Source organism: Aulonocara stuartgranti (assembly GCF_965226115.1).
Source record: "Aulonocara stuartgranti genome assembly, chromosome: 18".
NCBI lineage: Eukaryota > Metazoa > Chordata > Actinopteri > Cichliformes > Cichlidae > Aulonocara > Aulonocara stuartgranti.
The window spans coordinates 12,927,849-12,939,829 of NC_138954.1; the positions used below are offsets into that span (position 1 = coordinate 12,927,849).

The following is an 11,981-nucleotide window of genomic DNA, read 5'->3' on the forward strand; positions in this document are numbered from 1 at the left end:
GCAAATGAGTCAAATGAGTCTGACCTCAACCCAACAGGGCAGTTTTTCAGTGACTCAAGACAAAACTGAAGGCACAGACCCACAAACAAAGAGCAGTAAATACGTGCAGGAACGATGCAATGCCACTGACGTCATATTCCCACACACACTTTTTTTTCATGCTCCCCATTTATCAACACATTTCCTGAGTGAGAAATGAGAATCCACACAGTGCCACACTGTTATAGGCCCTCAAAGTAGTTTGGGAGTGGGTCAAAAATGCTCAAATGCTCATGTGGGATAAGTAATCTTCTTATATGCCTGATCTCAACTGGCTGTCATCAGTGTGGAGGACTAGCTGCTCTTCTCCCAAATGACAGAGCTCCTCACCCTGTCTTTAAATGAGGTGTCATTTAGAGGAAGCTCAGTTCTGCTGCTCATATTACTCAGTCTTATTCTTTAGGTCAATACCCAAAGGTGAGCCGGAGGTGAGAGCAGGTAGACCTGCTGTCCCTGGAGCCAGGCTGGGAGCTCACTGACCTTGAGCTCACTGGCCTTAACCTGTAGAGCCCGTCTAAGTGCATCCCTCTGTGAGCTGAATTTGTTGTTGGGCAAATCCAGACACCTCTGATGATTTTTACAGTCATTGGTCAGCTGGGAAGCAAGAAGGAAAGCTCGGATCTGAATTTTTCTGTTTCATATTCATTTTTCACACAAGTAGAAATGTTAGTCTTCGTTCTCTAACCTCTGCTTCTGACACAGTGTATGGAAAACTTTTTCCAGTGTAACTCGATGCTAACACAGAGGGTTCATGTTTATTAAAACGCCTACACCTGTTGTTGTTTTCTAGGTAAACTCACAGATCTGTGAAATCTTAACGCAAGTCAGCACATCAGCATATATCAATGTCCTTTTTAAAAAAAAAAATCTCTTATTTCCAGCATCCACACACCAGGAAAATGTTGTTGCGTGAATTCAGCACATCATTGTTAGTATTAACGCCTTCATATCCCTTTTTTTTTTTTTTTTTTTTTTCCCCCCCTGAATTATTTCAGTTTTCAGGTTCAAAAGGAGATCAGATGGTGGCTTATTACGGGATGTTTTGCGGCCATCACTTAGAAGCCGACCGCATCTACAAAGATCTGATCCAGAACAACAAGCGGCTGCAGGCCCTCGACAGAGTAAGAAATCCACACTCGCTGTTCGCATCAAGTCGAAATGATTTCCTTCAAATTTTAGCTGAAGAACAAGAGCAGGTCCGCTTTGTTTATCCTTTGTTTATCCTTGTTTATTCTTATTGTATTCTAATTTTTGCCTCATAACTTTTGCACTGTCCACTTCCTGCTGTGACAAAACAAATTTCCCACGTGTGGGACTAATAAAGGTTATCTTATCTTATCTTATCTTATCTTATCTTAAATTTAGATCAAGTGTTTACAGTATCAGGTCACAGGAACCATTGTGTCAGCTGCGTTCTCTAATACAAATTACTAAGTACGAGTTTTCAGGTACTGCAATGGAACTTTGCTTTTTCAGGCTGTCTTTGAATTCAGCCCCTCTGCAGGTTGATCATTTTCATTCCTATCAAACGATGCGGCATAGATATCCAGTACAATTATTTATTTATTTATTTTTCTCATTGACATCTGATGTATTTTCAGCGTTTTTGACCAGTGTATTTCTTTGTAACCACACAAAGCGGCATGTTTTTTCTTATTCTTCAACATGTTGTGTGTATCACTTTCTCTGTCTTGCTGTCTACTGTCAAACAGTGTTTGAGACTTTCTCTTTAAATGGCAGTCACACATCTGGTACTCTAATGTAATCTCTTGAACAAGCAAATACAGTAACAAATTTGATCAAGTATCTAAAATGTATGAAACTTCTTTGTTTTTATTTTATTTTTTTTATAAATAAGAAAATAGGTCAGCTGCCTCTGGTGCGGAGGTTGGGAATCTCCGACTGCTTACTGTTGGTGACTCAGCGCATCACAAAGTATCCCGTGCTGGTGGAGCGACTCCTACAAAACATCGACGGTAAAATCTCAACAGCCACCTTAACGAGACTTTCAGTGTTTAACTAAGCAACATGTCTACAAGCTGAAATTAGTGAAATCTGCTCACCTTGCTGGCTGCAGGGTTTTAAAAAGAAATAAATGTGGTTGGATCGTTTATTTCTCGCTCTTACAGCCGACACAGACGACCACAGGTCTCTCAGCAAAGCCTTGGAGTGCATCAAAAACACCATCGCCCAGGTGAACGCTCAGGTCAAAGACTATGAGAAAGCCGCTCGTGTGAGAGAGATCGGTTATCGTCTGGATCCAAAATCTGTGGGGCGGCTGAACGGAGGCGAGGTCATCCGCAGGGAGGATCTGATTCAGGGCAACAGGAAGCTGGTGCATGAAGGCGCGGTCACCTGCAAGTCATCTGGTAAACAGAAAGGTGTGTGACGAGCTCTAATGACTGTGGACGTGCGTCTGTGTATGTCTGCGTTTTACTAAATATCCAAAGTAAACAGTGACTGACGGTCCGGTCAGTTTTCCTGAGTCCCGACCTGAAAAGGATAAAAGTTCTCAATGAAAATGTTAGTTTTCAATGTTGATTTGTTGTGATAAATTCTTCATTTTTATTTTTCTTAGTTATACATTTATATGTTATAAATTTCTGTTTTATATTTTGTAGACTGTGCAGAGAGACAATAGTTTATTAAGACATTTTGATCTTCGAGCCGAGCTGCTGAGCTTGTAATGAGATCACAAACCAGCAGGTCTCATGTTAAACAAGCCTGAAACCTGAGCTTTTGGCTTTTTTCCTCATTTTTATTCTTTCCGCTTCTCTTGGTTCAGCATGATATTCGTGTTTATGTATATATAAATAAGATTTAGCCACACAGATTCATTTTCAACTGCAGTCCTCAGCAAGTTGATGGTATTTAAATGAATGAACAAAACCAAATGCACAGAAGCGCATGAAAATTTAAACGCAGGAGCATATGTTAAATAAAACACACATGCATGTAATATATCAAAGATCAAACTTAAACTCAAACAGTCAAAAGGTGTCACAATCAAACACTTTGATCTAGTAATGGCTGTTTTATCTGTGTTCTGTCTTAAGCACATTTAATTATATGTAAACTCAACGTGCTTAAGACGGAACCTGTGCAGGTTTTTACAAGGCCTTGAGCCATTGAGAGCAGCAAAATAAAACAAACCCAAAAAAAACGAACGTAAATGCTCAATATAAGAGGATTGTTTTGAACTGTGAGTCATGCAAAGCTGCTCTGAGCATAATAGAGACTTTAAAGCCTGCTGCTTACAGTTCAGAGTGTGTCCTGCTTTGTGAAACAGTTTTACTTCCTCGTGCTGACAGCAACATCCATTAGTGTCGTATTCGCTTTGTGCGGCTGTTGCCTTTGAGATATTGCCACAGAGTTAAATTCAGCCGGGGGGAGAATTTGTAATAATACAAAGAGCATGTCACATGTCTCAGCCAAGTGTGACGCACATGAAGATTCCCACAGATTTCCACTCGTGTCCATATTTAGACTTATGCTTTACACATAACTTGGACCCGCCTTGTTTTCAAAATGCAGTGGTGACTGTGAAGCGATCAGCAGAGGTCAGACGGTAAACTGAGGTGAGCGTGTGTGTACTCTGGTGTGATTTTTAATGAAACTTTGAGGATTGAGTGCTCAGTGGATTACCACTTTGACTTCTCAGTGCGGCTTTTGTCAAAATCCGAAACAATCCGACAACCGGCAAAACTACTTTTTTGTCATTAAGCGATGATGAGCAGTCCTGTTGAGTCACAGCATTAAGTGCTTGTGTTGTTTTGATGCTGAGCAGCTTTAATCTCCCCCTGCAGACGTCCATGCTGTGCTGCTGTCAGATGTGCTGCTCCTCTTACAAGAGAAAGACCAGAAGTTCGTATTTGCTGCTGTTGTGAGTTCTTCTCAAACGTTAACGGCTGACACCGTTTACACACCATTTACTGTATCATTTATACATAAAAGGTTTCACTGCATTTAATAATAAGATCAGTGTTTATGATTGCGCCTCGTGCAGGATAACAAACCTCCAGTCATCTCCCTTGAAAGACTGATAGTCAGAGAAGTGGCCATGGAGGAGAAGGCTATTTTCCTCATTTGTGCACGCACCGTCGGCTTGCCGGAGATGTATGAGATCCGCATGGGCTCTCGAGAGGAGCGCATCACGTGGGAGGCCATCATACGAGAAGCGTTGGAACGGTAAGCCGAGTGCTTCTAGGAAAAACGTTCAAATCGGACGTAGTTTCTGGAAAAAGGAAGCCAGTGCAGTCTTTGGTATGAGGTCATCTCACTAAAATGACCATAGTGTAGTATCAATAGTTCTCTATGTACCCCAGGTCCTCCTTGATGGGTGGACCAGTCTGAACTAAAGTTTGCATCATCAAATGTACAGCAAAAACATTTATTATAAATTTTGATTTTATCATCTGCCTGCGAATGCACCGTTGCGTTCTCTGTTTGCTTCTGTTCACATGTGTCGCATTCAACATATGTCACCATGTGTAAATGTGTAACCAAATTTAGTCTCTGGGACTGAGTTTTGCTCGAGTCACCTCTAAATATTAGAATGAAGATTTAGAAAAGTTGTTGCAGGCTCAGTATCAATGTGTTCAATTAAAGATCAATTCTACTTTGGTTATTGGAGTCACACAGGGAAGCTTATCCAGGGGAAGCTCATTGGCTAATGATTAGTGTTGGGATTAAATAATTTGCAGTGCCTTAATAATGCTATGCTTTTTATTAATAAGTGCTATAAAGTTGTATAGTATAGTATTAAGTGGACACAGCCCTGAAAAATAAAAGCATTAGACCATGTGTCCTTGGGGATTCACCCTTCGCTCCACCCATCGATCCTTTCTGGCTTCCTTCCAGTTAGCAAGTTAGTCAGTATAAATGTTACATTTCATTCAGAATTTGGTAACATCACTGATTAAATAGCCTCCTAAGGGAGATGTTTTGGGCGGGTCCTTCCAGGAGATCAGGATGGAATCATTGCTGGAGACAGTGATTCAGTTTAATTCACTTTTATTTATATATAGCTCCAAATTACAACTGTCACCTAAAGGCGCTTTATAGCGTAAATACCCTACAGTAATACACAGAACACCCCAACAATCACACAATCCCCTTTGAGATGGCTCTTGGCGGCTGTGGGAAGAAAAGAAACCCTAACAGGAAGAAATCTCCAGTTTCTCCAGGGAGAAGTTGATCTCTGTTTAGACTGACCCTGACCAGGATAAGGTATAGATGGATTTTATTTGATGCATTTTATTTCTAAATAAAACAAATTCCTTTTCTTAAATCATGGTGAGTGAAAGCCTTCCTATTAAATTAAAAACAAGTCAATTATTTAAATTGTTTTTAAATCTGGCCATTGGTTAACATCTCCCTGATCAAAGTGTGGTGTCTCTTTACTAAAGACTTGAACGTTAAAGCATTAAAGCAGCCAACAGCCAGCTTTTGTTGTCTTTGTGAGATCATACCCATTTATTTCTTAGTGTTTATATTTATTTTACAGATTATTTCTTATTGACACTTGTGCATGTGTTAAAGTGGCACGTTTCACGTCATATTCTCGTCCCTGTACAAATAAAAATGTATAAATTCTAATTAAAAATGATACATAAAAGTGGATACTGAGTAGGTTGTCTGTGTTTTTCAGTCATCAGCAAGAGGTGCAGTACAATGAAATGATCACTACTCTGCAAAGGTTTCAAGGTAAGCCGGCCGAGAACATCGGCCACTTTTGTGCTCGGCAAATCCTCCGGTGTGACATTTTTGCAGTAATTAATTTGAGGGAAACTTTACCTGATTTTACTGCATACATCTTCATAAAGGAAAGGGATTTAAAAGATTTAAAAATTGCATTTTTGGAAATTGTTTTGGAGATTTGCCAGTTTTTAACTGATTTTGGGTTTGTGCTCACCCACCTTCTTTACTTAAGATTTTTTTTTTTTTTTTAAATGCATTTTCAACCTTTCCCAGCCGGAAGATCAAAGAGTGTGGAAAACGACCTTCTTCCTTTCTCTTCTTGTTATAATGTTAGGTGTACAAAGCGAGAGTCACTGTGTGCTAAGCAGTGTTGGGCAAGTTACTTCTTCAAAAAAGTAACTGAGTTACAATATTCTAAAAGTAATTAATTACTTGAAAAGTAACTATTGCGTTACTTTAAAAAGAAAAAAGAAAAAAAAAACGTTTAACCCTCTGGGTATAATTGACCATTTTTAACTACTTTTGATGTAAATCAGGAGATAAGCATAGTTTTAACAATTATAGGCCAGTGTCTCTTTTATCACAGTTTTCAAAATTGCTAGAAAAACTCTTTGCACAAAGACTTGATAGTTTTATTGAAAAATATCAACTAATACATGAAAACCAATTTGGATTTCGTAAAAATAGGTCAACGGCATTAGCGTTGTTGACTTTTATTGAAGATATTTCATCTGCAACACATAATAATAAATACACAGTGGGAGTATTTGTTGATTTAAAAAAAGCTTTTGATACGATACAACATTCTATTTTGATTTCTAAATTGTATAACTATGGAGTGAGAGGAGTAGCATTGAATTGGTTAATGAGTTATTTAGAGAATAGGTTGCAATATGTTTATTATTTTGGCAATACTTCTGAAAGACTGAAGATTGTATGTGGTGTTCCTCAAGGTTCTATTTTGGGACCTAAACTCTTTAATTTATATATTAATGATATTTGTGACGTATCTAAAAGGTTAAATTCGATTTTATTTGCAGATGACACAAATTTTTATTGCTCTGGAGAGAATTTGAAAGACTTGGTTGAAATTATGACTTCTGAGATGTTAAGAATAAAAAAATGGTTTGATGTAAATAAATTATCTTTGAATCTGACAAAAACGAAATATATGATATTTGGCAATCGTGTAAAGGAGGATAAAGTCATTATGTTTATAGAGGAAGAATTGATTGAAAGAGTTACTGAATTTCGTTTTTTGGGTGTAATAGTGGATGAGAATTTGACATGGAAATCTCATATTGAACATATTAGAAAGAAAATGGTCAAAAGTATTTATATTTTGGGTAGTATAAGAGATTTATTAAATTATAAAACAATGCGTATTTTATATTTTTCTTTGTTTTTTTCATATATCAACTATTGTGTTGAAGTTTGGGGGAATACATATGAGAATACCATAAAACCTTTAAACCTATTACAGAAGAAAGTTATACGAATAATTCATAATGTTAAATATAGAGAACATACAAACAAATTATTTATAGAATCAAAATTATTAAAATTAGGAGATTTAGTGAAATTACGGACATTATTAATTATGTTTAAGGCTAAAAATAATATTTTGCCTTTTAAGTTACAAAGAGTATTTTTGATGTGTTCAAGGGGAGAAGAGAATAGAAGGAAATTTTATTTTAAACATCAGTTAGCCAGGACTACACAAAGATTAATGAGCACAACGGTTAGGGGTATAAGACTGTGGAATTCACTTCATTATAATTTAAAGAATTGTATAAATTTACAATGTTTTAAAAAGTGTTATATGTTTAAAACGATAACTCAGTATGAAGAATGCGAATGAATGTGATGTTGGTTTGGGATTCGACCGGAGAGAAATGTCAATATTAGTTTGTTCCTGATTTTTGGTGCCCACCGGTGATATAAGTTCGATGGTAGATAGGGGGCAGGGTTTAATAAGAATATTTTCTTCTTCCTGCTCCTTTTCACACATGGTTGTTGTGTTTTGTTGACAGAAGATGTGGTTGTTTTGTTTGATTTGTAGTACCAAGTGTGAAATAAATAAAAATGAAATGAAATGAAATGAAATGTTTCCTCTACATTTCACCTTTAAAATCGATTTACTTTGCCGTGTTTGGTATCATTGTTTTCAGCACAACCTCACGTGTCTGAATTTACAGTTATGTTTTCATTTTGACATACTGTATTAACACAATTGATCTAAAATCAGACAAAAAACATAAAATCGGAGTAGAAAAAGTTATATTTTTTTTACTGTAACAACCACAAACATGTTTAATGAATCATATTTCATAACTTTAAATGCAAATATAAATTGTCAATTTTAAAGTTAAAGTTTTGCAAATAAAGTTATTTGCATCCATTTACCTTTTACCTCGATTTTTTAAATAACCATTTCAAACCATTTCATTTATCTCCAATCTACCATTCCTCTCAAAAATTCTTGAAAAAATAGTTGCTTCACAAGTCCATCTACACCTAACTGATAATAACCTTTACGAACAGTTCCAGTCTGGCTTCCGTCCTCTGCATAGCACCGAAACTGCTCTTATAAAAATAACAAACGACCTTCTTATGGCAGCTGATTCTGGTCTCCTCTCCATCCTTATTCTCCTTGATCTGAGTGCAGCCTTTGACACCATCTCTCATCCCATTCTTCTTAGCAGATTAGCTTCTATTGGTCTCTCTCATACTCCACTAGCCTGGTTTAAATCATACCTGTCTGACCGCACTCAGTTCATTCAATTAAAATCCTTCACTTCTCAGCCTTCTCCTCTATCTACTGGGGTGCCCCAGGGATCTGTCCTCGGGCCCCTTCTTTTCATCATTTACCTTCTTCCACTCGGACATATTTTTCGTAAATATAATATTCAGTTCCACTGCTATGCCGATGACACCCAGCTTTACCTCTCTACCAAACCCGATTCTACTCTTCCTCCATCCTCCCTTATCCTCTGCTTAGCTGAACTCAATTCCTGGTTCTCCTCCAACTTCCTTAAACTCAACAGCAATAAATCAGAACTTCTCCTGGTCGGCACTAAACGACTGCTATCCAGAATTAACAATTTCTCTCTCACCATCAATAACTCACTGGTCCCTATCTCTCCCTCTGTGAAAAGCTTGGGTGTCATTCTTGATAGCACATTATCCTTTAATTCACATATCAATAATGTCACACGTGCAGCATATTTCCAACTCCGTAATATCAATCGCCTCCGCCCTTTCCTCACTCCTCATGCCACTGCCATTCTCGTCCATAATCTTGTTATCTCTCGAATTGACTACTGTAACTCACTATTATTTGGCCTTACACAAAAATCTATTAACAAGCTCCAACGTGTCCAGAACTCTGCTGCCCGTATTATTACTAGGACTTCCTCTACCCACCACATCTCCCCAATCCTGAAGCAGCTTCACTGGCTCCCGGTTAAATTTCGCATCCATTTTAAAATAATCCTCTATACATTTAAGGCTATTCATTCTCTCTCTCCACCATACCTCTCCGATTTAGTACAGATGAACTTCCCATCCCGGTGCCTCAGATCTTCATCTTCTCTTTCTCTCTCTGTTCCTTCCGCTCGTCTGATTACAATGGGGGGGCAGGGCTTTTAGTTCCTGACCTCAGAAATATTAGTTCATTCCCTCTTTTTAAGTCCACCCTCAAAACTCATCTGTTTAAAATTGCTTATGTTTAAACCTCTGTATGCTCTAACTTTTATCTGTTATTCTTATTATTGTGTATATTTCCAGTTTCTGTGTTTTTATCTGTTGTACAGTGTCCTTGGGTGCTTTGAAAGGCGCTATTTTTAAATAAAATGTATTATTATTATTTATTATTAAACTATTTACAGAACAATCAGCTGTTCTGCATTCAATAAGACACACACACACACACACACAAATTATTTGTGCCACTCCAAAAAAATTATTTCTGTCCACTATAAAGGAGAACATCACAGCCTGATACCTGCAGGTCTGACAGCAGCAGGAGTATCACTCCTGTTTCTACCTGGAGACAGCAGTCGCCTCATTGTTCTGACACACAACACAAAACTATCCACAACACTACACACTGACTACACAAGACAACACATTAACTACACACTCCAAACAAGCTAAACGTCACAAATCTCTCACATCTCAAAACTCGCTCTCTCTTTTTCTGCTCTCGCTCTCTCACTCCTGAAACTTCCCCTGTGTTTTTTTTTGTTTTTTGTTTTTTGTTTTTTTGGTCATAAGCAGAGAGTGCTTGCTAGCGTGACGAAACTATTGAGGAAAAAACGCCGCGTATATATTGTTTATCATGACTCTGGTTTTACGTGGCCTATCAACACAATTTAAAAACTGGTATCTATCACCTTGTTGCTTTGTCTTTAAGTGGTCATGTGATTGGCTTACCACGAATACTTTATTCTTCCTCAGTCAAACACCAGCACTCATGCGATCGTTTTGCCCTCTTAGCTCCAGGTGTTGTGCTAGACAGTGATCGTGATTACCGTCCGCGGGAGCGCGCGCAGCTGCTTAAAGCTGTAGCGTCCAGATTACTTACGTAGGCAGATACTTCCGTGCAACTGATATAAGATGCCGTAAGCTGAACACAGCTTCAACCGTCTGTTTGTTGAAAAATAGTAACGGACCGCGTTTTCTTGTTAGTAACTGTAACGGCGTTGTAACAATAGGAATAGTAATTGGATTACTCGTTACTGAAAAAAAAGTAACGCCGTTACTAGTAACGCCGTTATTCCCATCGCTGGTGCTAAGTCTATTTTTCTCTGAATAAAAGATTTCCACTGATTTATTTATTTATTTTCATGGCGCAAAAAAAGTGCTTTTGTTGTGTTCTGCTGCTCTTTAGTTCATCTTAAGGAGAGGGACGACCGCATAAAGGAAAGTCTGACAGAGAAGCAGCAGCTCTTTGCTGCTCTCTATAAACATGTGACTGGACAGGAAACCCCCTGTGATGGACTGCATCTCGTAGGAAGCGCCAACGACCTCCAGCAGCGGGAGATGCTGTTGAACACAGCCATTGACGAAGGTGAGGGAGCGACTGAGATGGAGGTGGACTCAGTTTTGTTGTAGTTTCCGGTTGTTTTGTGTGATGTTGCTGGAAAACAGCCGCGTTTTTAAGGTAGAAGACGTATGCTGAAGGAAAAGTGAAATTCACGTCTCACACTGTTGAATCATGAGTCAGCAGTGATCTTATCTTTTAAGGAAGAGATTAAAGAATTGTTTCTTTTTCTTTTGTCAGTGGAAATCCTGCAGAACCTGCTTGCCTTGAAGACAAGCAACACAAACGCTCCCGTGGATGAGAGTAACGCACGGGGAGGAGTGGCAGATAGTAAATCTGCAGCTAGCACTTGGAAATGTAAGACTGATGTGCTGTCCTGCTTTGTGTGTGGCTCTTATAGGACACATGTATACTAAAGTAACACAGCTAATGCAGAATCAAAGCTGTGACATGTTTAACTTGTGGTGACATCAGTGAATGGAAAGCTGCCTTGTAATTTTCTCAGTTACCTGATGGAGGTATCGGTGGAAGTGTGTGGTGCCCTCTTTAATCTGTCGGCTCCCTGCTACATAGTTTTTGATTGTACCGATTAGAGCTGATGTGAGCATGACACAACTGGTCTCACATCCAAAGATTGGCAATACGCTTCTTTCAAACGTACCACAACCACTACCCATGATCTGCTAAAAACAAAGACATCCAAAACCTGCAGTGACATCGAATATGAATGATGAGAGGATTTGTTTTTCTCAGATGGCGAAGAAGCTGATGACCTTGAAAATTTCAGTCCCCCGACTATGAGCCACAGCTTTAGTGACCAGCTGCAGCAGCACCACTCCTCCGAAGGCCCAGAACAGTCTGTGAGTGATGTGAGACGATGTGAGAACCTGACGTCCATCCTGTGGTGAAACATGAACATTTACACCATTTGTGCTTTTTCTTTTTTTACTTCCAGGCTGATGAAGAACCCCACGATGCCTCGCTGCTACATTTAACCGAGGCTGAGGTCAAAATCTCATATCTATCGTCTTAGTTACTGCAATCGTTTCCTCTGTTTTATTCATGAATAAATGTTACTTTTTTGCCCCCCCTCTTTTTTTTTCTCTTTACAGGTTTATGACAGGGTGATAATGCTCGGGCAGATGCTCTATAGCTTAAAAGTAAAGCAGCTTATCTTAAATTCGGATGTTTCTCT

General features: G+C 38.6%; 1 protein-coding gene across 2 annotated transcripts in view; it reads left to right on the forward strand.

Moving 5' to 3' along the window:
• arhgef18a (rho/rac guanine nucleotide exchange factor (GEF) 18a) overlaps nucleotides 1-11,981 on the forward strand; it is a 29,836-nt gene that overhangs the window by 14,803 nt on the left and 3,052 nt on the right. For both annotated transcript variants that reach the window (XM_082513282.1, XM_082513281.1), the window contains exons 6-16: nucleotides 1,035-1,160; nucleotides 1,898-2,015; nucleotides 2,169-2,420; nucleotides 3,846-3,922; nucleotides 4,046-4,227; nucleotides 5,690-5,745; nucleotides 10,634-10,813; nucleotides 11,027-11,143; nucleotides 11,540-11,646; nucleotides 11,742-11,792; nucleotides 11,899-11,946. In XM_082513282.1, the coding sequence (XP_082369408.1) occupies nucleotides 1,035-1,160; nucleotides 1,898-2,015; nucleotides 2,169-2,420; nucleotides 3,846-3,922; nucleotides 4,046-4,227; nucleotides 5,690-5,745; nucleotides 10,634-10,813; nucleotides 11,027-11,143; nucleotides 11,540-11,646; nucleotides 11,742-11,792; nucleotides 11,899-11,946 (1,314 nt within the window). The remainder of the gene's footprint in view (nucleotides 1-1,034; nucleotides 1,161-1,897; nucleotides 2,016-2,168; nucleotides 2,421-3,845; nucleotides 3,923-4,045; nucleotides 4,228-5,689; nucleotides 5,746-10,633; nucleotides 10,814-11,026; nucleotides 11,144-11,539; nucleotides 11,647-11,741; nucleotides 11,793-11,898; nucleotides 11,947-11,981) is intronic.